Source organism: Haliotis rubra, unplaced genomic scaffold, assembly GCF_003918875.1.
Source record: "Haliotis rubra isolate DU_JTF1 unplaced genomic scaffold, ASM391887v1 Scf911, whole genome shotgun sequence".
Classification (NCBI taxonomy): domain Eukaryota; kingdom Metazoa; phylum Mollusca; class Gastropoda; order Lepetellida; family Haliotidae; genus Haliotis; species Haliotis rubra.
Genome location: NW_025767648.1, coordinates 316,336 through 343,125, shown reverse-complemented (window position 1 = coordinate 343,125; position 26,790 = coordinate 316,336). Strand labels below are relative to the sequence as shown.

Below are 26,790 nucleotides of genomic sequence, written 5' to 3'. Positions count from 1 at the left end.
GTGAGGGGCTCGGCAACGTACCTAATTAGGGCTGGAAGTCTGTCACCAGGGTGAAATCCAAACACTCTGGGTAGACGATTTCGAAAAATTAGGTCCCAGTAATCCAGAGGCGATATAAAACACATTGTGGTGGAACAATACCAGAGCATTTTGGCATCCGAAGTGTTAAACCACATCCTTGATGAGATGAGAGGACATTCCAAGTGAAAACAAAATTCTGATTGAGAGGAGTTTTGGAGTATAATGAACGCCAAACCAAAACCCGCACCAGCAATGACATCCGCAACGTCGGAGACGTCGCTCCCGCGTGCATGGGCCATTAACGACGCTAGCTGTCCCGTATCCCTGTTCAAGCATTCGTCACCACCTTCCGCCCCTTTCCGTAACCTGTAAGAAGACTTGTGTCCCTCTCGATGCTTGTTATGTTGCGAAAATACGACAAACCCAACCAGGAAACGCAAAATGATCAAGCTGCTGGTAAAAATAATCCTGAGTACTTAAATCGTTAAATTACATTATGTCACGGCTTAAAAAATCATGAAAAATATATATATTGAAAATTACAAAGAACTTAGCTAACAAGATTTCGCTGCCTATTATGGTATTTTTGTTAAGAATCATGCGATTGACGGCGAGAGATTCAAACACAATGCACGTGCGTTTTGTTGACATAACGGCTCTTAATAATCCAAAATGAGGGTGTTTATGACGATATTGCGGAGAAACTTGCTATGAAAAATTGTGTAATGTGCTTCAACAATTTTAGGAAATGCAATTTTTAAATCGCCACGTGTTTCAAAACAATAATATTATATCCGTATGTAACTAATCAACTTCAATGTTTAACATCTGGCACACATATCACATATCTGGGATTATTGTAGTCTCGACCTTCTTGCGGTCATTCATATATTTTCAGAGAAATTCAGTTAAAAGTCCACTTATTGGTACGAGACACAGAGCAAGGCTACAGGTATGTTCAGCTTCTGAGAAATATTATAAAAGTCATTTTTGAGTTTCTGCTTTGAAGTTTAATGTTGCGAGGTTTTGTTTACGAAATTTTATTTGCATATTCAATAAAACAAATCCCTTTTGTGATTATTAAACCCTTTTCAAATAATATAATTGAGAATATAAGGCGAATATCTGGTAATAGTTACGTCGTAGAATATGTCTTTAACTTCAATATGTTTTTTCCCCATCTTTTTTAGTTGTACCAAGGAGGTTTCATTCTTTAAGAATAAATAGCAAACACAAAACAGCCATACAATGTATGAGTAAGCACACTTCGCTTAAGTACCATTGGAGATGAAACAAGGAATATATCGTTAAGGTTTGCTGTTCAAGTTGTACGCCAGTCTTCGTCCTAGAGATTACTGCTCTCCTGACACGCCTTTCTATTTGGCCACAAATTCAAAGTTAGTTCCAAAAGATATTAACCATCCTTGGTTTAAACGCGGCCCCGTAGGCAAAAATAAACTTTGATCTATAATGATGAGAATGGCTAGTTCAGTTGGCATTACAGGCAAATGTTTAACAAACCATTCAGCTAGAAAGACCGTGATTCAATGTCTACGCTCCGTTGGTGTTGCTGGGACTGAGATAATACAGATTTCGGGACACAAAAACATGCAGAGTGTAAACAATCACTCTAGTATCACAACTGTACAGCACCGTCAGCTGAGTAACGTCATTTCTTATGATGGTGACCTTGCCCTTCCGCAAACCATGCCGTCTCAATCCAATGCAGTCACTGCTAGCAGATCACTGACACCAACTTCTGCTCGTTCTGAGTTTGTAAACTCAATATTCTCTGCCCCAATCTATGGTGGAACAATTAACATTAACTTCTGTAGCAAACCACTGTCAGGTCGAGGGAAACCTGAAAATTCCACTGCTCGCCCAATCAACATGTCAAGTGACGGTTGATAGTATGTCGTGCGGGGTGATGTGACATAAGTTGCAAATTGATAGTTCGTATTTATTCTATAATGAGAAATGTTTGATTCACATTCCTTATCATTCCTATGATTTCATTCAGTCTTTTAAAACATTTTCAGCTGATTTGCATTAGTGAAAACAAGTAAACGTGTCTTTATGAAAAATGTTTAGCAACATCAAAATTATCTTTGTTAAAATTTTGCTTGCAAAGTAACATTTTTCCATTTTCTATTTATACATGCATCCATTTCCAAAACGCAGTAGAATGATTCTGTTGGGTATAAAGACAGCCTAGAATGGATGATACGATACACAAGTACGAGAAATATACCACGATTAACTGACTGACTGACTGAGTTTAGTTGTACGCCGCTTTTAGCAATATTCTAGCAATATCACGGCGGGGACACCAGAAATAGGCTTCACACATTGTGCCCATGTGGGAAATCGAACCCGTTCTTCGGCGTGACGAGCCAACGCTTTAACCATCAGGCTACCCCCACCGCCCCGCCACGATTAACAGCTGAAGAGAGCAAGAGCCATTGTAATGGTGCAGGTGGGGTCGACATACAATGCTGTTGGCAGGGCCCTCGGATGCCACCGTATCATGGTTATAAGACTTGTTCAGGGCTTCAGACAGACTGGGATCACCGTTGACAGACCAAGAAGTGGACGTCCATGCATCACAACGCCAGCTGAAGATAGGTACCTCCGTCTTTAAGGAAGGAGGGTAACGTTTCTTTGGCGTTTAGTGTATTTTACTGGCGCTGCTAACATCCGTGTCCTGCACTTCAAAATGGACAACAGCAGAGAGAGGGATTGGATTAATTGATGATACACAACCTCTGAAAGTCATCTGTGTATATATTGAAACCTATTTACTGACAAAATTGATGCAATCTCCCGCTAGTTTTATATATTATTCATTTCTTTTATATGATATTATAAAGGGCATCAGTTATTTTATACATCGGAAGCATTTTTAGATATGTGACAGAAATACACTACTGGCCGAAAATCCATGCCAGAGCTTAACCCATGGCTTCGTCACACGGCCTTTCTTAGAAATCAGTGCTTAAAGTGTACCTGACCATTGATTTAACTTTGCACGTCAGTAGATATTTGAACCGAAAGTAGATTTATGCTCATTGGGAGCCATGATTTGATTATTTGCAAGTTGTAGGCGAAACAGTCAGCAGTACATTGGTTTTTTCATGGACAACATTCAGCATTATATTGTTATAGTTAACATGCATGATGTCAGAAACAAGAACTGAATATCATCTTGCCTTTGTTAGGTACTCCACCAATGACAAAAACTCAACAATATCAGTTTAAAGATATCTGAATATTGTCCTGCTTCTTCAAAAAGAACCCAAAATCGATACATATAGATAACAGTCTCTTTCATTACAGACAAAATATATCTCACACATTTAACTGGTAAAACGCCAATCAATATTCTTATAAAACGGGAAAAATGGGCGATATTTATACGATTGGGCACACCTTGTATCTCCTCACATTTTATCATCCTTCCGGATGAGCCATTAAAGTCATCTGGGTTCAAGAACTGACAGTGATATCACTATCTACTCGAAACTAACATGGAGCCACCCCGTCACGGTCATACCCTTATGCGCACATTGAATAGCTGTTTTGTATTTTAAACACACAATCTTTGTCATTAGTCAGAGAGTACCTGGTATTCGACTACGTGAAGGAATTATCTGTATCATTAGGTGGACAGGGAGCACTTTCACATGAAAACAAGAATGGCAAGCTTGTGAAAGGTAGGCAAACGCAGTTGTCCTGAATCACGTGAGATAGGTTCATAATTATCAAGAGTTGATCTCATACAATCAGTTACGAATAACACCAGTTTCACCTTGTATATAACTCATGCAGTTTGTTTGTCGTAAAACTCAACAAACACAGACCTGATCTACCCAGCACAGAGTAGTAGAAATTCAAAGAAAACATTAAACATTACACACACTGAATGGAATGAGCATGAATCTGACGACCAAGGTTGGTTGATCTTGTTAAACCAGAACCTACAACCAGGTTGATTACACAACTGTTGCAAACAGCAAACATCATGTGAACATCATACTTACTCTTGTGGTGAACGTGAAGTGAAAGGTTCCACCACATTTATTGGTTCGTGGACGATCTTCCGAGTCTTCGTGTCCAATCCGATGACCATCCCGTCTCCTGCAACAACGCCATCATACCCACCTACAGACAGGTCATATATCTGCACTCTGAAGACATGGAGTGGCGACCAACCACCATGAGAGAGAAAAACCACAAACTACATATCTCGTACACATTTAGGGTAGAATAACTGGGTATTGGTGGCATATTTACCTCCTGTCTCGTTAATTCAGAAAGGCAATCATGAATATCAAACAGGGGTTATCTTAAAATCACTGTGACTAGTGTATTCAAACCTTTGCCACAAAACCAGAAGCCTTCACTGGTCATAGTGAGAGAGACTTAGCACCCTCAAACAGTATTTCAGAAATAGTTTCCAATCACTAAGTTGAAGTTTCACTATCTTTAATTAAGCGTAGAATGAACCTAAGACTTCGGTGTCAGTTTTATACCAAACTACCCAAAAGCTTCTCTGTATGCATTCAAGGCGAAGCTAAAACTAAAACAGAAGCTATGCATGTATTATCATCCGATAATCTGAGAAATACGCCAACACTTTGTCAAGGACGAATCCGTGACATCTCAACTCATCTCACCACAGGCTGGTGTTTCATTCAGTATCGACGGGAAGGTCGTGGTTAAATAATCGATACATATGACATTGCTCCTTTTTATAACTCAAGCTATGCATAATTCTAAATGTTTCTTTGGACGATCATTTTGCAGCTGGGTAGTATGCATCCAACGTCAGAGTTTCGTCAGAAATACTTTTGTATCAACATAAGATTCCATCAACTCCCTACTGTATAATGTATTGCAGTCATCTCACTGATGAAAGATGGTTCAACTATATCGGCAAACACTGTGTATCAGACCAGTAACAAAGCTCTGCAAGCAGATGCTACTGACAGTATCCTGGTTCATACCTTGCTCTTCTACTAAATATCGATCAAAAGATTATTTGTGATTTCCTATGCATTAACATCAGTGCATATATCTGTTGAAAATCAGTGGACAATACACATTGGGAGATAGGAATGTCGATGACCCCGTCATACGTAACTGCCTGGCGCTCGGAATAACGGGGATAAAGATAACACTGGTTACATCGGAGTCAGTTGACTGTGTCTGATTGTGGTGTCCATGTTAACTGCGACATGATATGTCAGGAGCTAGAACAATAAGTCAGTCTCAAGTTGGAACTTCTACAAGCAGAAACACATGCATTCAAGCACGTCTCTGTATTAGTCAAATGTCAGTAGTAGTGAGTCACAACATGTTTGTTAAGGCAGAACCACAAGAGATACATGTATTTAAGTCTTATAACGTATCATTTCCCACGTGTATATAAAGACCATAGTGTGCTTCTGTCAGCAATCACTACATCCCCCAGCCCCAGTTCTCTGCCCACAGTGTCAACATTGATGCGCAAATATGTTCAAAACCAGTGGGCAAAACACATTACTTTGAGCGTCTGTCCGGAGAGAGGAATGTCAGTGGCCTCGTCACATCTAACTAGTGTACCTGGTTAGATTGGAGTCAGGAGACTGTGTCTTAGTAGGGTATCTGTGTTAATTGCGATATAAAATCTCAATAAAAGACATATGAAAGGCATAAGTTGGGACTTGTACACGATGACGCATTCAGGTATTTCTGTCCCATAACATCTTTTCTCACCTGCGTAGATAGCCACTTTTATATCTCCTTCAGCCTCCACCACATCCCCCAGCTCCAGTTCTCTCCCCGTACGGTCAACAACCATCTCCCTGGTGGTCGTGTGTACAGAGGAACTTGGGATCAGGTTACGTGGTGTATCTGGAGTCACACATGAACAAATGCAGCTACGTCACTGAAAGATCATCCAAATCTATCACTGTAGACGGTCATACTCCATACCCCCAGGAATCGCATTTTGGTAAACCTTTACTTACCCCTGGATGCATTACCCTGGTACTTATAATCTCAAATTACCCATTCTACGGTCCAATTTACTCATTCTGATTGACTAAGCTGCTAGGTCCTACATACCAATCAGAATGCGATATATAGACCAGCCTCAATGTTGGGGTGGCAATGTAAACAACATTGCGTCTAGAACTATGAATTATGATGAGGTTTGCGAGAAATTCAATGATTGGCACGCAAAAAAGAAATCCTTAATATTATTTTGATGTAAGAATGTCTTCGTGTCCTTTAACACTGGCTGTGGTGACAGTTGTCGCAATGTAGCACAAGTTACCTCCCTTACCCTTTCGTTTCAGTTGTGTTGACGTGTGATTGCATTCGTGACTCAACTCGTGTTATTCCAGTAGAAGCCGAATAGCCACTGGTGCCTCTCTGGAAGGATTTCATATTGGCGCATGAACATCAGAACTACTTTAGACAAGAACGATAACTCTATCCCTCTTTGATTCCAATGTTTCTAAAAATCACATGTACATTGTATTGCTAGGTTGTTGTTTTGGGTTTTTTTTACTTATCTATTTTAAAGAATTAAACGTCTTTGATACAACTAAAAGAAGGAGAAAACGTATTTGTTAAAGACATACTGTATTCTATTGTAATCATTACCAGCTGTTCACCTTTATATTTCCAATTATGTTAATTTTCTTAATAGGGTTTAATTATCACAAAAGGGAATTGTTTTATTGAATAGACAAAAAAAAAGACAAAAAAAAGAATTCAACTACATTAAATCCCAAAGCAGATACTGGAATTTCAAATGATTTCGCTGAAAAAAATTGAATGACCAAAAAACAGTCAGACTAAAATATCCCCAGAGCTATGAAATATAAGCCCAATGTTAAAGATTAAGGTTGATTAGTTACATACAAATACGATATTATTGTTTTGAAACTCGTAGCGATTTATAATTACATTTCCTAAAATTGGTCGAAGCGCACGTACAATCTCCATAACAAGCCCGCAAGATCATCAGAAATACACCAAGTGGGACCCATGAGAGTAGTTATGTGAAAAACGCACGTGCGTGTATTTGAATCTCTCTCCGTCAATCGCATGATTCTTATTAAAATTCTTCATAAAGGCAGCAAAATCCTTTTAGCTTCCTTCTTTGTACTCTTCAATATGACGATATATTTTTCATGATTCTTTAAACAATGACCGCATAATGCCATAACCGATTTAAGTACTCGGGATTATTTTTATCAGAGCACCGCGCTCATTTACACGCGTTCTGGAATGGTTTGTCGTATTTTCGCACATAAAAGTATCGAGTTGGGGACGAGTCTTCTTGGACGATTACGGAAGAGGGTGAGCAATGACGAATGCGCCAAATTTTCTGGTAGCAGCCGAGACCCGTTTTGAGATTTCCACGATTTCCAGATTTCCGTTTGTCACAACACGCTCTACGATAGAGCACGCTGCACCACGTGTTGGCAAGGATTAGAAGAACCGTAGAGTTGCAATATACAAGTGAATAGATGTATCAAATAATACTGATTGATATTTGTATATCCAGTTGATTGAGTTGGTCTCACAATTCTGGACTGGTTATTGTACTAAGTTGTGCAATAGGACGGAACCCAGTCAACAGGAAATAAGGCTGTTGTGTACTCAATGTTTTGACTTGAGAGACTGCACCATAAAGCCCCTGTCTGCCACGATGATATCTCATGCCCTACATACACTTGACATGCATAAGTCAGGGTCAGAGAATATGGCGAACTAAACTTTTAACACAACTCAAGTGGTGAATCAAGCTCGGTCTAAAGTCCTACTTTTAATTTTTTATAACCATATTAAAATAACCTTAGATCTGCGGGTTTTTCATACTTTATTCACATACAACAACGTAAATTGACAAGCATCTGCACTTCCAAACAATCTTTGATTTGCAAGTTGCATGTTTAGTGTACATGTGACCATTCAACACCAGCTTCGAGCCACCCTTGTTGGTCTGAATGACTTCCATGATGAAATGGTTACTAATGTTTTTCGCTAGTTTTCAGGAATACATCTATATACCCCCAAAAAGCCAGTTTGTTTTTTAAAACATTCTTGTTGTGAACACTAATTATTCTTTGATTCATTCAGCTAAAATTGTATTATAATTGTCGAGTTCATTGATTCAATCACCTAAAATCACATTATATTTGACTAACAGTACTCAAGCTAAATCCTGGATTAGATCTGCTCAATTGAAATATCATTGTTCTTGGGTAACTTAAGTTATTTTAATCCATGTCTTTATAGTCACTATACACAAGCACTTTTATGTTTCTTTACAGTAACTTTGATGTCAACATCAATTTAATCTGTTTTTTGCAATAACTATTTTTCTGGAGGACTTTTTGTCGGTACTTTTGACCAAGGACTTTTTTTCCGAGGACTTTTTTTTCCTATCATCGATATAAACAGCTTCACAGATGTGTTTGAATGGACCTAGAAGTACCGAGAAGAACCATCTTCGTGCCTTTGCTTCGTAAAGAAACAATTTAAAAGTATAGCTTATAAAAAGGTATGACACTGTGACATAATATTCTGAGATATACCTCGATGCGTGCAAGTGTTATCATTGTAGAAGTTCACAGTTCAAAGTCTATTTATAGACACAACAAAGAACTAACTTTAGGACTTCTTCATTATTGCGTCGTATTAAATACACATCATAATACACAATATGTATTCTAAAATTCAGTGTGCAGTTAAAGTTTCTAATACTTCAGTGTCAGAGTTCTTTGATTCATTTAGTGGTGTTCGTCAAGGGTGTATTATTACCCTCATTATTATTGTTATTTTCCATGTTTATGTTAGAACTGCAAAGCATGATAGAATCATTTGTACCTTAAGAGGTATATCTGTTGGTCAAGAGTTTATGGAAATTAGTGGTGGTCCGATTAATTGAAATAATCGAAGATTGGTCGCAGTGACTAAACGACCAAGCAATTGATCATGTTTTAACATAATCGAACACAAACAATTCTGGAACACTTGTTTTCATCAACGAATATTTTTCACAAGGTTGGTTTTGTCTGTTACATTTCATAAGCACTACAAGCTCGTTCCAAGCCATGATTGAATTTATCTTAAAGACACCAAGAAATTTATGTTCCTAACACACTAGTCATCCTTTAAAGATGTGAAATTTTGCCCAAAAAGCTCCAGAGTAACTACATGTTTGTTTCCTTATTTTTTTGTGCATAAACAAATTTCATAAATGACGCTAACCAATTATTTTAGATGATTGATCGGTGGTAATGAACCAATCATCAATTATGAGATTTTAACCAATTTCCAACATTAATGGAAATAATGTTATTATTATATGCGGATGACTTGTGTTTAGTTGATGATAGGGTCATTGGTTTGCAGTGGAAGATAGATATTCTTGATAGTTTCTGCAATAAGTGGGTCTTCAGGTTAGTTTAGATAAAACAAAAGTTATGGTTTTCAGAAATGGTGGTTATATTAAGACATTATGAAAAATGGTTCTTTAGTGGCTCTCAGATAAAGGTTACTACTTATTACAATTATTTAGGTATTTTGTTTTCAAATAGATTGTCTTGGTCAAAGCGTGTAGATACGTTAGCTGTCAAAGGTAATAAGGCTCTACTTTTCTTCAAAAAGTTACTTTTTAAGTTCCAAGGATTGCCAGCTAATATTTCATTCAAATTGTTTGACATTAAAATTAAACCTGTGTTATTGTATGGTGCCGAAGTTGGGGAGACAGATATCCAGTGATAGAATCAGTTTAAGCTAATTTCTGTAAGTTTGTGCTAGGGGTTAGCAAATATAATTGTAGTAATACTGTTTTGGCGGAGTGGGGTAGACATCAATTGTATGTAGATTATCATGTTAAATGTGTTTAGTATTGGTGCATTTGGTGTATTTGAGGATGGATAATAGTAGGTATCCCAGGCAGAGTTATCTTTTAATGAAACAACTCGATGAATCTGGCAGGACAACATGGTCAAGTGGTGTAAGGCAATTACTTTTCAGTTTCGGACTTGGTGATGTGTGGCTGTTTCAGGATATTGGTAATGTGGATATGTTTTTAATGCTATTTAAGCAACGCATATGTGAATGTAATATACAGGTAATTTTTAATATCATAAGTACATCTGATAGGTTAAAATATTATCTCCAGTTAAAGTCATATTTTGATACAGAATGTTATATCATGATTATTAGAAACTCGGAGTTGAGGAGATATTTATGTTTGCTTGATCAGACGAGAGTTACCTATTCAAACAACTATTGGTCGTAGGCAGGGTATAAATAAATGTTTGTGCTTCTGTAAGAATTGTAATGATAATGTAGTTGAAGATGTTATACACTTTTGTTTGAGTGCCCAATGTATAATTTGATAAGGAGAAAATACATACCATCTAGATTTTCTGATAACCCTACTATTTATTCTTATAAGTTACTAGTATGCAGTAAAGATCATGAAATTATTCTAAATGTAGCAAAATATGTTAACCATTGTTTGCCTCTCCGCAATGTATAATCATTGTCACTTTCACTATATCATCATATATTATTGATCAATGATGGTCATGGGCCGATGGACTAAAAAACGAATAAACAATATACTATGTATGTATGTTGAGGTACAGTAATTCAACAAGTGTACTTTATATACTGAATACGAACACTTGGGTAATCATCGTTAAGTGTAGTAATTTTCGAATGCCAAATGTTCTGTCAAGGACAGTGGAGAGTGCCAAGGAGACACAGCTATCACAACTGGGTTTATAGATTGATAATATATTCACCAGTAAATGGGACCCTTTTTACATCTGAAATACACAATAAATCAACAAATAATGTAACTTGATATAAACAATAACATTATCAAGGTAATTCAACCTCTCTCGTCTCCACAGACAGGGACAGTCTCCATGTAACGCAAGTGTATTACAACAGCAACACTGGAGGTTGCTGGAACACGATGGGTAGGAAGACAGGGAAACAGGATACAGCGAGTATGGAGATTGATGTAAAGAGGTGATGCTACTTACTCAGCTGTAAGTATACGGGTTTCTTCGCAAGCAAATGTGTCTGCGGTCTGTGCTTGATACCAGAAATATACGTAAGGGGAACCCACTGCACACGATTGTGTAACACACGTCTTGCAGCCTGACTGGTGCATAGATCAGATCACAAGATCAATGCGTTCCTGCGTTGATAAGGGCTGTAACTGACTGGGAGACAGCGTGTCTGTGTCGTGTTTACCAAGTAAAGTCAGGTCACATCACAGAAAGATCGCTTCGTTGCTGTTATGAAATTCACCACCACTATCAGTGATATATTACCAGTGACTCATACGTGATTGTCAGTTTCTATACAAGTACATTTGAGTCACAATGGCAGTCTCAGTAACGGATATGACCTCACGTTAACGGATATGACCCCACAAATTACTTTTTATTTCATTACGTCATTCTTTCCTTACCTCACCATGACGTCATTCATTACTTTTTCTTCATTCCTTCATTCATTCCTTCATTCATTACTTCATTCCTTCATTCATTACTTCATTCCTTCATTCATTACTTTATTCCCTTCATTCTTCATTCATTACTTCATTCATTCATTCATTACTTCACTCCTTCATTCATTACTTCATTCCTTCATTTATTACTTCATTCCTTCATTCATTACTTCATTCATTACTTCATTCATTACTTCACTCATTACTTCATTCCTTCATTCATTACTTCATTTCCTTCATTCCTTTTTTCATTACTCTATCCCTTCATTCATTTACTTCATTCCTTCATTCATTACTTCATTCCTTCATTCATTCCTTCATTCATTACTTCATTCATTACTTCATTCATTCCTTCATTCAGCCATTCATCCATTCACGCATTACTTCATTCCTTCATTCATTACTTCATTCACTACTTTTACTTATTATTTCAATCATTGTTTCATTCTTTCATTACTTCATTCATGCGTGGTGTAAGGTTTAGTGTTTGAACCCATCATACTCATCGACATAATTAAGCATGGCCCTGGTATTTCTCATATACAACATGTATATATATTGGTATCATATCTGTAGAAGCACGCACGAATGCACACACACACACACACTACATGTAGTGTGTAGAAACGCACACAAAAGCAGACACGCATAACACAGATACTCATACAAACACAGACACATATACCAACAAGCAGTTACGACCACACATACTCAGTCTGACTCTACCAGTTCTCTGTGGTTAGCACCCCCAATCAATAATATTTCAATAATGATGTCAGTGTTGTCTGGTATTATAAGATGAAATGTGTCCTTCCTCACAGCACTAGTGCACCTCTAGTTTCCAGCATCACTGTTTCATCTGATGGCCTTTCATCTTCGTGTTCCAGCTCCTCCCTCAGAGCTCGTCACGGGAAATGTTCTCCGGGTTACCTGGTATGATGGGTTTTCTTCTCACAGACTTCCTGTTCGTCCATTTATCCCCAGCTTTGAGCTCTTCTCCATCATCTCCTTGTCTTCATCAGCAACCTCTTCAGCATCGTGAATCATGTTCTCAATATTCAGGAGAAGGTCGGATGAGATTGTCTTCCACCAACCCAACAGTGCTGGGAATACCTCTACCTGTACTCATTACCTGAACCACATTAGATGGCCAGTGTACGGACGGATGAGACTCCTTGGAACTGGTCTTGACCTTCAGGTTTTATTCTACCAACCCAATTCTGTCAACTCTAACTGTAAACAGGTATCTCTTCTCCTATCCTGAACCTGTGTATCGAACACAGCTAAAGCACGCCCAGTCTTGCAAGTCAGTGAACATGAATGTTAAATTTCACAATACAGTGCTATGTTATTGAATTTAACTGACACTGAAGTAGTTCTTATATCCCCGAGGTCGACTAACCTTCCCATCAAGGAACCCCTTCACCATTTGCTGAATCTTGGGTATCTCACTTGATTCTCCGACCATAACAATCTCATGTATATCCGTCCTGTTCAAATATGCCTCATCCAAAGCTGACTGCACATAATTCAAAGTTGATTGAAAAAGGTGAGTGAGTGAGTTATTATTTAACGTCACATCGGCAATATTTCAGCTATATCGTGACGAGAACACTTGACATTGAAATAATATATATATAAAGATCATAAAACCTGCCGACAAAGGACAGTAAAGCAACTAGAGTATCACAGATATATATGTAAAACTAGTAATTGAATCTAAAACATTTTAACTATAGGGGACAACACAATATAAAAATGGGCTATAGATCGCCACCAACTGAAGGTAGATCACCATACTAGGAGCCATGGGGACTTACATTACTTTTGCTACCTGCATGGATCCTAGCTGGATTTACACCATCCCTTCAGCTGCTGGCGATTATAGGAAAATTTAGCCAACAGTTAAAATAACAAAAATACTACGTTTAAAATGTGATAATTTATACTTTACTTTGAAAGTTTTGGGACTTACGTACCCTCTCAGGAGGACAATAATTTTACGCTACTTCAACCCCCTTTGAGGGTACAGCCACTAACAATCTCAGTTACTAATTTAAATTACCAATAATAAAATATTTATCTATTTACAAATCACTTAACAAATCTAATTCTTTTAAAAATGCAATAATTAAATGAGAACTAACATTATTAAAAAGATCCTTCATAGTGTTTACTTTGAAATAGATATCCCTTGTGATGGAATATTCGATGCAGTCAAGCAAGACATGCTTGACTGTGATTCTTTCATCACAAGGGATGCAAAACGGAGGATCTTCGCCTTTAAGCAAATATTCATGGGTATATCTAGTATGGCCAATGCGACATCGCCGCATAATGACCTCTTCAAATCTGGACTGACAACCCAAGTAGGTGTAACCAATGTAGGGTTTTATTGCATGTAATTTATTAATACCTACTTGGGTGTCCCACTTCTTCTGCATTAGATCGCGGATGTATGTTCTAATGCTGGCTTTATAATCAGAGCATGGGATAAGAAGTGGTGTCACAGATTTGTTGAGTGCTGCCTTAGCAGCAATATCAGCCAGTGTGTTCCCAGAAATGCCAACGTGGCTGGGTAACCAACAAAAGACGATGTCGCATTGGCCAGTAGCAAGTTCATTGTACAATTCAAGAATTTCTAATAAAAGTGGATGTTTGCAAGAAAGATTTCTAATCGCCTGAAGGCAAGAAAGAGAGTCAGAAAAGATTATATATTGTTTATATTTACGGTGTGAGTTAATATATTTTAAAGCTGTTAATATGGCGTTAGCTTCCGCCGTGAAAATAGAGCTGTTATCAGGCAATCGAGATGATATTGTTCTGGACCCAATGACAGTGGCACAAGCTACAGCGCCACCATCCTTGGATCCATCTGTAAATAAGGATTTATAAGTAGTATATTTATTTCTTAACTGACTAAATTCTTGTTTATACTGTAATTCATTAGTTTCTGATTTTTTAAATGTGGTCAAAGTTAGGTCAACTTGGGGCCTAACCAACTGCCAAGGAGGAGAAGAAAGAAGACGGGAAGGAGCTATATTTTCCAGCTCAATGCCGGCAGCAGATATGAAGGGCTTAATTCTGTGCCCAAGAGGCCGAACAAGAGAAGGTTTTTTGTTGTATAAATCCTCATAGAGGGGATTGAAAACACAGTTAAATGCAGGGTTAGACTCGCTAGAATATAGTTTAGTAATGTATTGTAAAGATAATTTTATACGACGTTGTGTAAGAGAAGGCTCATCTGCTTCAACATATAGACTATCAATAGGAGAGGTTCTAAAGGAGCAAAGACAAAGTCTTAGGCCTTGGTGGTGGCCCCGCTGTCTTCCAGTAGGTCCTGTCCCGGCCTCCTTTTGTATTGTTTGATAAAATACTCTATCATTCTATCTCCATGTCTTGACTACCTGACAGAATATATGGAAGGCGGGTAATAGCATAAGTACTATACGACACTGTGTGGTCTTTATTATTTTTGCTTTTTCAAAAGTGATGAAAGTAATTGATCCATTAATTTATGAAACACAATGTGGAAAGAATACACCATGAGAAGGTATGGACAACATGTAATAACAAAAGCCAAATACGACACTAAATGCTGTGTACATTCTTTCTTCAAAAGGGGTGGTATTTAGTTATGGAATAAGAAAGAGAACCATTAATGGTATGGTAGCATACATTACTTAGTAATCGATCCGAACCGTGTAAACCCATTGTGTTACTGGTATGTTCTACTCCAGTACATTTAGTGTATTTGAAAACATTTCCGGGAAGAATAAAGAAGGCAATATGCAAGACCATAGCAGTTTCAGCAATTTACGAATATGTGTGTCTCCATTGGTGGCCACAACCTCAAACACGCCGCTGTCGATGGTGATGACTGACACGTCAAACGTTCCAAAGTCAAAGACCAGGCCGTTCTTTTCTCCAGCTGACTTGTCCAGACCGTATGCAACAGCGGCAGCAGTTCTACAATATACAGATTATGTAAGGATAACGTTTTCCTCCTCCACATCATCATCATCATCATCATCATCATCATCAGCGTCATGTCCATCATTGTTGCCGTCATCTATATGATGCAATCCCTATACAACTTGATTCTTGTAACATATGTTATATTTGGGAGTAATCAGTTTCAGTTAAGAACAGGTTCTAGTACGTTTGGGATTTAGTATCTTCCGGGATCCGAACACAAACTCTCAGAGTCAAGGTCCTAATAGCCAGCACACAAAAACAGCGATCTGACCCTCTCAGCCATCGCGGTTTCCACAAAAATGGAAGTCGGACAAGTGTTAGTCTTGATCACCTAATAAGCAAGTGGGGTGGCGGATATTGAAGATGGGGTATCATATTATCAGCAGTTTGATCTGTACATTTGTTTCTCTGAAAACACCAAAAGCTGGTTATAGAGAATCAAGATACTGAAGGCTCGTTGTACAGACAAAGAACATTCAGCCCAACAATGGCGCCGGCGTCTTTGGTTGCTCTTCTCTGGGCGTCTTTGAAGGAGGCAGGGGCGGTGATGAAAGCCTTGGTGACGTTTTCTCCCAGGTACGGCTTCTATGTACAGCTCGTATTCCTTATGTATTACCTGATCAGTAAATTAATTAACAAATTCTTTGTTCCTTGTACTCGCGTGTAAAGAAACACGATTTGTGAATACAACTTTTATTTGTACAGTTTTAAACAAAAGTGCTTGTTAATTACCTAAAATATAAACACCTTATATTAGTGTGTCCATTAACGAGAAACACCCTTAACTAATACATCAGTGAATATTTTTTCACTGATTGCCTGCACATAGAAAACATTAAAAGCTTTAATTAGATGTTTAAAGAACTCCCAAAATAACCAACAAAGACAGAGATGTACATTACACACACCTTCTAACCACGCCAACACTGAAAACACAAAACGTTACATTCAAATGTTTTTCACTTCGATGTATACTTTGTCCTTGTTAGGGCCGGTGAGGTAGCCTTGTGGTTAGAGCGTTCGCTCGTCACGCCGAAGATACGGGTTCGATTCCCCACATGGGTACAATCTGTGAAGCCATTTCGGTTGTCCCCCGCCGTGACATTGCTGGAATATTGCTAAAAGTGGCGTAAAACTAAACTCACTCTTTGTGATGAAGAATTACCCTGTGTCTTCTGTATGTTGTGTGTGTGTTTGTATCCATTCGTATATGTATGTGTGTTTGTATGCATGTCTGTAGGTGCACGTGTGCTTGTATTTGTCGCAAGTGTTGAAAATAAACGAATATTACTGGGAACAGTGGTGACCCTTTCGGGTCTTCACTCATACAGAAGTATGCTTCTTCACTGTATATAGTTTAGAGTGTATATACATGTATATTTAATTTCAACAAGAAGCGCCGTGTTGGGGCACGGTATATGGTCCACACTGTGCCCATTTCGCCTCTTACCGTGAAGATCTACGTTAGATCTAGGTTTTCAGTAACCCATGCTTGTCGTAAACGGGATCGGGTTGTCAGTCTCGCTGATTTGGTTGACACATGTTATCGTATCCCAGTTGCATAGAACGATGTTCAGTTGGTCACTGGCGTTTCTGGTCTAGACTCGATTATTTACAGACTGCCGCTATATAGCTGGAATATTGCTGAGTGCGGGGTTAAACAACACACCAACCAGCCAACCAACCTTTCGCATGATATGTATGGTTCACACTATATCCTTCTCGTTTCGAGGCTTAGCTTGGGGATATGCAGTCTATGGTCCACACTATATCCCTATCGTTTCAAGTCTTAGCTAGGAGATATGCAGTCTATGGTCCACACTATAGTCCTCTAGCCTCAAGGCTTAGCTTGGTGATATGCAGTCTATGGTCCTCACTATATCACTGTCGTTTCAAGGTTTAGCTTGGAGATATGCAGTCTATGGTGCATACTATACCCCTCTCGCCTCAAGGTTTAGCTTGGAGAAATGCAGTCTATGGTCCACACTATATCCCTCTCGTTTCAAGTCTTAGCTTGGATATATGCAGTCTATGATCCACACTATACCCCTCTCGCCTCAAGGCTTAGTTTGGAGATATGCAGTCTATAGTCCACACTATATCCCTCTCGTTTCGAGTCTTAGCTTGGAGATATGCAGTCTATGGTCCACACTATATCCCTCTCGTTTCAAGGCTTAGCTTAGAGAAATGCAGTCTATGATCCACACTATGCCTCTCTTGCATCAAGGCTTAGCTTGGAGATATGCAATCTATGGTCAACAATATACCTCTCTCGCATCAAGGCTTAACTTGGAGATATGGAATCTATAGTCCACACTATATCCCTCTCGCCTCAAGGCTTAGCTTGGAGACAATGCAGTCTATGGTCCACACTATACCTCTCTCGCCTCAAAGCTTAACTTGGAGACAATGCAGTCCATGGTCAACACTATACCTCCCTCGCCTCAAAGCTTAACGGCTGATGGTTAAAGCATTCGCTCGTCATGCCGAAGACCCGGGTTCAATTCCCCACGTGGGCACAATGAGTGAAGCCCATTTGTGATGTACCCCGCGGTGATATTGCTGGAATATTGCTGAAAGCGGCGTAAAACTAAACTCACTCACTCAAAGCTTAACTTGGAGATGCAATCTATGGTCCACACTATACCCATGTGGCATCAAGGCTTAACTTGGGGATATGCAGTCTATGGTTCACACTATGCCTTTCTCGCCTCAAAGCTTAACTTGCAGATATGGAATCTATAGTCCACACTATACCTCTCTGGCCTCAAGGCTTAGCTTCGAGATATGCAGTCTATGGTCCAGCTTATACATCTCTCGCCTCAAGGCTTAGCTTGGAGATATGAAGTCTATGGTCCAACCTATACCTCTCTCGCATCAAGGCTTAACTTGGAGATATGCAATCTATGGTCCACATTATACCTCTCTCGCATTAAATCTTAACTTGGAGATATGGAATCTATAGTCCACACTATCCACCTCTCGCCTCAAAGCTTAACTTGGAGATGCAATCTATGGTCCACACTATACCCATGTGGCATCAAGGCTTAACTTGGGCATATACAGTCTATGGCCCACACTATACCTCTCTCGCTTCAAAGCTTAACTTGCAGATGCAATCTATGGTCCACACTATACCCATGTCGCATCAAGGCTTAACTTGGGGATATGCAGTCTATGGTCCACACTATACCCATGTCGCTTCAAAGCTAAGCTTGTAGTCTGAGAGCATGCGCAACATGGTTGACCAGAAAACTGGGTTGTCCAAAGGTGAGTCCAGTCCATGTTTCGTTTACATTCAGAACTCGGTCAGCAGAGCGACCCCATATGAATAATGGGAATAAAAATTCAAACTGGCAAACATTTTTATTTCTATATTGCATACAGTATATCTTATTACCGCTTGTTAGCTCTCTATAAACAGAAAAAAAATATTAGGCTACATCGTATCACTCTGACTCTTACTATACTATCTAAAAGAAAAAGCGCATAGGCGTTTCGTATTTTCAAAAATCGACTTATTACCTATTCTGTTCAAGCAGTCGGCAAAATATGTAAGTGAAGTGTTGATAACACGATTGTACGCAATTGCACAATTAAGAAAATCAACTTTACCCGAAAATATTGATTTTGATGAGATTTCTTACAAGGATTAAAAACGCATCGCCACAACGCAACAAAATTCTACTTGAAATTGTGCTGCAACGAGCAAGCGCTGTCTGTCTATAAAAATCCAGATTACTTTCACAAATCGGCATTCGTTTTGAAGGAGTTTCAAGGTCAAATCACTAAGCCACGCTGCGTCAAGGAACAACGCCATTGAAAGAATGCACGCTGGAGATTACCAATCTTCTGTTGCCAGGCGTCTGAATGTTAGTCTGTGCACGATATCACGGCTTACAGCTCGTTACAACCAAACAGGTATACCAAATGACCGTTCTCGTACAGGCAGACCTCGAGTCACCACTGCAGCCCAAGATCGGTACATCCGGGTACTACATTTACGTGATCGTACTGCCACTTGTGAGAGCAGAGCAGCCACGGTGCCTGGACTTCGGAGAATATCCAGTCAAACTGTAGGGAACAGGTTGACAGAGATTGGACTGAGAGCCAGGGGACCCGAAGTCGGGACCAGGCTAAGTGGTCACCATCGCGCACAGCGTATCCGTTATCTAAAATTATCCACTTGTGTGTATAGATATTTCCTTCTTGTAAACTGATGTCAAAATTCGAGTTAAATATGTTTAAAAATACAACATTTTCGCAACAGATTTCTGGCCTATGCGTTTCTTTTTTGGAATAGTATATATTAATAGCACAATGAGCGGACAAATCATTAACAAAAACTTGAGTAATCAGATGAACTATGGACACGGATTATTAACAAAAGATCACAAGATGATTGGTAGTATGTAGAAGATACAGACATATATTATTCTTATTGTGTAATGTTTCGTTTAGTGATAGCAAAGATATCGTGTGGGTGGGGATTCAGGCTGGGAATGGGAAGGTTAATCTTTGCTAATTGCACTTTCACAAAGACGTGTGGGTACATGCTCTTGTCTGTGTGTGTTTGTACACAATGGCAATGCTAGCTTCATATACATCGCGCCACTAAGATACAGTTCAAAGGTCATTTCTAATCCTCTAACACACTACTGACAATCAAAAGCAGTAAATTCGTAAATCTCTTTAAGACTTTTGGTATGAACAACCGACCTTCCGCCCTCGACCAACACTTTATCCACTGGACTACGGCGGCGGTCTGCATCAAACTAGATTACTTAACAGATTTCTGTACACGAAAATATATTGAATCCATATGGATACTGAATAATGGGACACGATTAATAGACAATATTAAAAATAAAATAGAAAATAAAACATCATTTGTATGATTTGATAGACGAGCTGATTGAGGGTTTTACATTGTTTACTCGACATGGCACGCACCTGTGTAGACGTCAAGCATGTATCAGTGACCCAGAATAAACAGTGATATATAATTATATTAAAACACACAGTGGAGAAATACAATCAGCTAAAAACACCCAACTTGAAATTACATGCCGGAAACATCAGCCAAATGTTTGAGATACACCTTCATTGTGTATCAGATAAAATGCTTCATTCTTGATTAGCCTCATTCACCGGGGATCCTCAATCGGCTAGTTTTTGTCAGGCATTGTTTGTGATTCGGAGGCATTCAGACGTCGTAGATGCACCATTTCGGGATTTGTGGCCGGTACTCCATTGTATACGAGCCACTGAAACAGAGGACACATGTTTTTTGTAAGCGCCGACAGTAACAACACCATACCCAAAAGATGTATCAAGGTGGTAGGAGAACAAAAGTTGTATGCTGTCTTCACGACACAACGTGCTACAACGCAGTGAAGCATCAATCAAATACCCTACCGTTGCTCTGGAAATGGGCCTTGAAGTTATACAGGAAATTCTCATCATATTGACGAAAATAAGCACATTCTTGCTCTTTTGGAGAGACTGAATGAGTGAAAATGTATTAAACATAGCATTTCTTCGGGTCTGGAACAGAACTGTATCTACTGAAATGTAGAACATAGCTGGGTTTCAATCATTCGTTCAGAATTTAAAGCAGAGATGAACGGAATGAGTTTTAGACCATCAATATAGTAATAGTACATCTAGTTTCTAAACAGGTAGAGTGGAGACACGATTGAAACAAATATACATTTGTATATAAAGATAGGGATAAATGTAGAGTAGTGGTGGCATAGATGAATCATACTGACCAACACCATCCACGCCATGACCACTCTCGATCGATAAGGTAACAACGTCAGTGTACGGTCAGCTCTTATTAAGATCAGAGGGCCTCAATATCCACCTACCTCTTCCAATGTCATGTCTGTGCAGCACCAGAACACAAAGTCCACCGGTCCATCAGGACTCCTCTGATCAGCAATGAACTTGGCTCTCTGTACAATCTCCATGGGGCTGTATGTAGAACTCAGTCTGAAATAAAGTACAGAGTGTGTACATACACCCACCTATTTTAATGGTGTTTTCTCCTCCACTTTATGTGCCCTCCATGTGAGAGTTGTGTCTTTGCCATCAAAACAACACACATGTCGACTGATTATCCGTAAATATGTGTAGCCTGTATTTTAGTTGTAGATAAACATGTCATTAACTTTATTACCCACGTGTTCAACGTATGGGTAGGTGCATACTATTCTCGTACGTCACACGAGTTTCGTATTGCGTTGACCCGTGTCGTAATGATTTGACCTGGCATTATATCGATTTGATTGGATAACCGATGACCACTCAGTTAGGTCATGTTGTGACGGAACTACTTTCTTATTCATAACAAACACGTGAATTCATTCATTCTACAATTTTTATTACGTCAATTACTCCGTCAATCACATGATCGTGAGTCCTGGAAAATAATACAAAAACACAAAAAAGTTAAATATTAAACTACAAGAACATGAGTATACCTTTCAATCACAAATTCTAATTAATTTACAGTTTTTGCAAATAAATAAAAGTTCGTCTGCTGTGTTAATGACTCCGTCAAAATCGATGGAACAGTCCGAGGGAGAGTCACTTCCACCGTTAAACCTCTCGGTACATTCATTGTTTTCAATGTCAAAACTTTGGATGGCGAAATAAGTCAAGTTCACAGACATAGACTTACTGTGGTTCCTGAAACTGTATCGATGGCCCCTCCCACTAACTATGATCAGCTTTCCCTTTTTGTGCACCTATTTCATTGAAGTGAATAAATCTAATGGCGAGGATTATAAGCCCATCTCACTTACATCAAAATTGTCGAGTTTTGACAAATATTTGAAAGCTAGGGGTTAGGAAAAATCGTTACTGAATGACAGGGAATTCTCCAAACTACGCAAGGTTCTACCAACTACAGATCCTGAAGAGTGAGAGGCTCGGCAACGTACCTAATAGGGCTGAAAGTCTGTCACCAGAGGAAATCCAAACACTCTACGATTCCTGAGAATTAGGTCCTAGTACTCCAGAGGCGATATTAAACACATTGTGGTGGAACAATACCAGGCATTTTGGCATCCGAAGTGTTAAACCACATCACTTGATGAGATGAGGAGACATTCAGGTGAAAACAGATTCTGATGGAGGGGAGTTCTTGGAGTATAATGAACGCCAAACTAAAACCCGCATCGGCAGTGACATCCGCAACGTCGGAGACGTCGCTCCCCGTGCATGGGCCACTAACGACGCTCGCTGTCCCGTATCCCTGTTCAAGTTGTACGCCAGTCTCCGTCCTAGAGATTACTGCTCTCCTGACACGCCTTTCTATTTGGCCAAAAATTCAAAGTTAGTTCCAAAAGATATTAACCATTCTTGGTTTAAACGCGGCCCCGTTGGCAAAAATAAACTTGGATCTATAATGATGAGAATGGCTAGTTCAGTTGGCATTAGCGGCAAATGTTTAACAAACCATTCAGCTAGAAAGACCATGATTCAATCTCTTCGCTCCGTTGGTGTTGCTGGGACTGAGATAATACAGATTTCGCGACACAAAAACATGCAGAGCGTAAACAATCACTCATACTTTCTTTACTCACACTAATTTCAACATATATAAACCTAACTGGCAGATATGTTTTAAGTGAATATCTGTGAATAATTTCATCTGAAAATGTCCAGTCAACAACAACTTCAGTGACGCAACAACGACATCAAACACAGGAGGGGTCACTTGCAGTCAATATCGTGTGTGTCCACCGTGCGCTGCAAGACATGCTCGCAGTCTTTGGGGCATTGAAAGACACACATTCCTCAGGAACAGCTGTTGGATGGTCTGCAGCCTCTGATGGTCTGTGGTCTGATCATGACACCGCCCCCTCCAAAACGATCATTTTCAAGGACACAGTTTGGCGCAAGTCTTTCTTTTTTACGTAGATAAATCTGCAAAGAATAAGTTAAACCTGGATTCATCTGAAAAAATGACATCTGGCCATGTCCTGTTGCCAAGATTGGCCCCATTTGCTGCCCATCGCTGTCTGGCAAGTCTGTGGTGATGCAATAAGGTTGGACCACCGTACGGGTGACGACATCGGATGTTGAAGGCAGCAAGGCGTCCTTGCACCTTTTGGGCGCTGAAATGACGTTGACTTGTCTAAATAGTCCTCCTTGCCTAATCATCAGCTGTTTGGAACCGATTTCGCAAGTGTGAAACTCGGATATTGCGGTTTTGTCGAGCTGTTATCACAGGTGGCGCACCAGGTCGCGGACGATCAGCAACACTTCCGGTAGCCCGAAAACGTTGTCTGAGTCGACTTACAGTGGATGGATGCACATTAAAGTGCCTGATAATCATCACATCTGAAGCACCTTGGCTGACCATACCGATAACCTGATTCCTTTCGTCTTGTGTCAAGTGTGGCATTTTCTCAAAGTGATTGAGTTCAACAATTCCTCGTGCTTTTACAGGGCCTGGGTGCAGGTAATGCATGTGCACATCGTGTTTCATGAATGTGGTTGTGTTTACGAGAAATGTCAAAGGTTCAGTTTTAAGTATCAAAGTTCATGAGAGAGGAATGCTCCGGGACTCAAACTCGAAATGGGCCAGAATAACAGCCTTTTATCCCTACATCCTCTGTATCGCAGGAACAAATCTTCAATAGAACTTTTGTAAGTTTCAGGACAACAAATACCAATGGCGTTTAAATGGCTTACAGTATAGATAACAGTCTCTTTCATTACAGACAAAATGCATCTCACACATGTAACTGGTAAAACGCCAATCAATATTCTTATAAAAACAGGAAAAAATGGGCGATATTTATACGATTGGGCACACCTCATATCTCAAAACATATTATCATCCTTCCGGATGAGCCATTAAAGTCATCTGGGGTCAAGAACGGACAGTGATATCACTATCTACTCGAAACTAACATGGAGCCACCTCGTCACGGTCATACTCTTATGCGCACATTGTATAGCTGTTTTGTGTTTTAAACACACAATCTTTGTCATTAGTCAGAGAGTACCTGGTATTCGACTACGTGAAGGAATTATCGGTATCATAAGGTGGACAGGGAGATATTTCACTTGAAAACAAGAATGGCAAGCTTGTGAAAGGAAGGCTAACGCAGTTGTCCCGAATCACGTGAGATAGGTTCATAATTATCAAGAGTTGATATCATACAATCAGTTACGAATAACACCAATTTCACCTTGCATATAACGGATGCAGTTTGTTTTTCTTATAACTCAACAAACAAAGGCCTGATCTAGCCAGCACAGAGTAGTAGAAATTCAAAGAAAACATTAAACATTACACACACTGAATGGAATGAGCATTTATCTGACGACCAAGGTTAGTTGATCTTGTTAAACCAGAACCTACAACCAGGTTGATTACACAACTGTTGCAAACAGCAACCATCATGTGAACATCATACTTACTCTTGTGATGAACATGATGTGAAAGGTTCCTCAACATTTATTAGTTCGTGGACGATCATCCGAGTCCTCGTGTCCAATCCGATGACCTTCCCGTCTCCTGCAACAACGCCATCATACCCACCTTGAGACAGGTCATATATCTACACTCTGAAGACATGGAGTGGCGACCAACTACCGTGAGAGTGAAAAACCACAAACTACATATCTAGTACACATTTAGGGTATAATAACTGGGTTTTGCTGGCATATTTACCTGTGTCTCGTTAATTCTGAAAGGCAATCATGATGTTACATATCGGAATATCAAACAGGGTTATCTTCAAATCACTGTGACCAGTGTATTCAAACCTTTGCCACAAAGCAGAAGCCTTTACTGGTCATAGTGAGAGAGACTTAGCACCCTGAAACAGTATTTCAGAAAAAATTTCAATCACTAAGTTTAAGTTTCACTTTATTCACTTAAGCGTATAATGAACCTAAGACTTCGGTGTCATTTTTATACCAAACTACCAAAAACCTTTTCTGTATGCATTCAAGGCGAAGCTAAAACTAAATCAGAAGCTATGCATGTATTATCATTTGATAATCTGAGAAATACGCCAACACTTTGTCAAGGATGAATCCGTGACATCTCAACTCATCTCACCACAGCCTTGTGTTTCATTCAGTATCGACGGGAAGGTCGTGGTTAAATAATCGATCCATATGACATTGCTCCGTTTATACCTCAAGCCCTGCATAATTCTAAATGTTTCTTTGGACGGTCATTGGCAGCTTGGTAGTATGCATCCAACGTCAAGCTATCTTCAGAAATACATTTGTATCAGCATTATAGATTCCATCAACACCCTACAGTATAATGTATTACAAAAGATGCCTCAACTATATCGGCAAACACTGTGTTATGTATCTGAACAGTAACAAAGCTCTGCAAGCAGAAGCTACTGAAAGTATCCTGGTTCATATCATGCTCTTCTACTAAATATCGATCAAAGATTATTTGTGATTTCCTATGCATTAACATCAGTGCATATATCTGTTTAAAATCAGTGGATAATACACATTACCTTGAGCGTAGTCGAAGCAAATGACATTTTCTATCAATGGACCATATCTATCCGATAAACCGTCTGCCGGGAGATGGGAATGTCTACGAACACCGACATATGTAACTAGTGTACCCTGCCTGGCGCTCAGCATAACGGGGATAACACATAAAACTGATCGGAGTCAGCTGACTGTGTCTGATTGGGGTATTCCTGTTAACTGCGATATGTCAATGAGCTAGAACGATAAGTCAGTCTCACGTTGGAACTTATACAAGCAGAAACTCATGAATTCAAGCACGTCTCTGTATTAGTGCAGTTTTCTTAGCTGATAAATTATAACTAGCCTCAGTCAGATGTCATCGGTGGGTCAAAACATGTAGGTTAATGCAGAACCACAAGAGATGAATGTATTTCAGTCTTGTAACGTATCATGTCTCACCTGCATATATAGACCATAGCATGCTTCTTTCAGCACTCACTACATCCCCCAGCTCCAGTTCTCTCCCCTGACAGTCAACAAGCCTCACACTGGTCGTCGTGTTTACAGGTGAACGTAACATGAGGTCACGTGGTGTATCTGCAGTCACACATGTACATATGAAGCAACGTCATTTAAAGATCAACAAAATCTATGACTGTAGACGGTCACCCTCTACACCTCCAGGAATCGCATTTCGGTAAGCCTTTACTGACCTCTGGATCCACTGCCCTGGTTATCACAATCTCAAATTACCCACTCTACAGTTCCATTTAACCGTT

The 26,790-nt window shown here is 39.4% G+C and overlaps 1 protein-coding gene across 3 annotated transcripts in view; it reads right to left on the bottom strand.

Moving 5' to 3' along the window:
• LOC124264180 overlaps nucleotides 1–26,790 on the bottom strand; it is a 56,886-nt gene that overhangs the window by 14,832 nt on the left and 15,264 nt on the right. The window contains exons 4-7 of one of the 3 annotated variants that reach the window (XM_046698921.1): nucleotides 26,507–26,608; nucleotides 16,447–16,464; nucleotides 5,779–5,916; nucleotides 4,062–4,182 (exon numbers count right to left, since the gene is read on the bottom strand). In XM_046698921.1, the coding sequence (XP_046554877.1) occupies nucleotides 4,062–4,182; nucleotides 5,779–5,916; nucleotides 16,447–16,464; nucleotides 26,507–26,608 (379 nt within the window). Of the gene's footprint in view, nucleotides 1–4,061; nucleotides 4,183–5,778; nucleotides 5,917–16,446; nucleotides 16,465–26,470; nucleotides 26,609–26,790 lie in introns of all 3 variants that reach the window. The other 2 variants (XM_046698923.1, XM_046698922.1) reach the window with 2 other exon arrangements.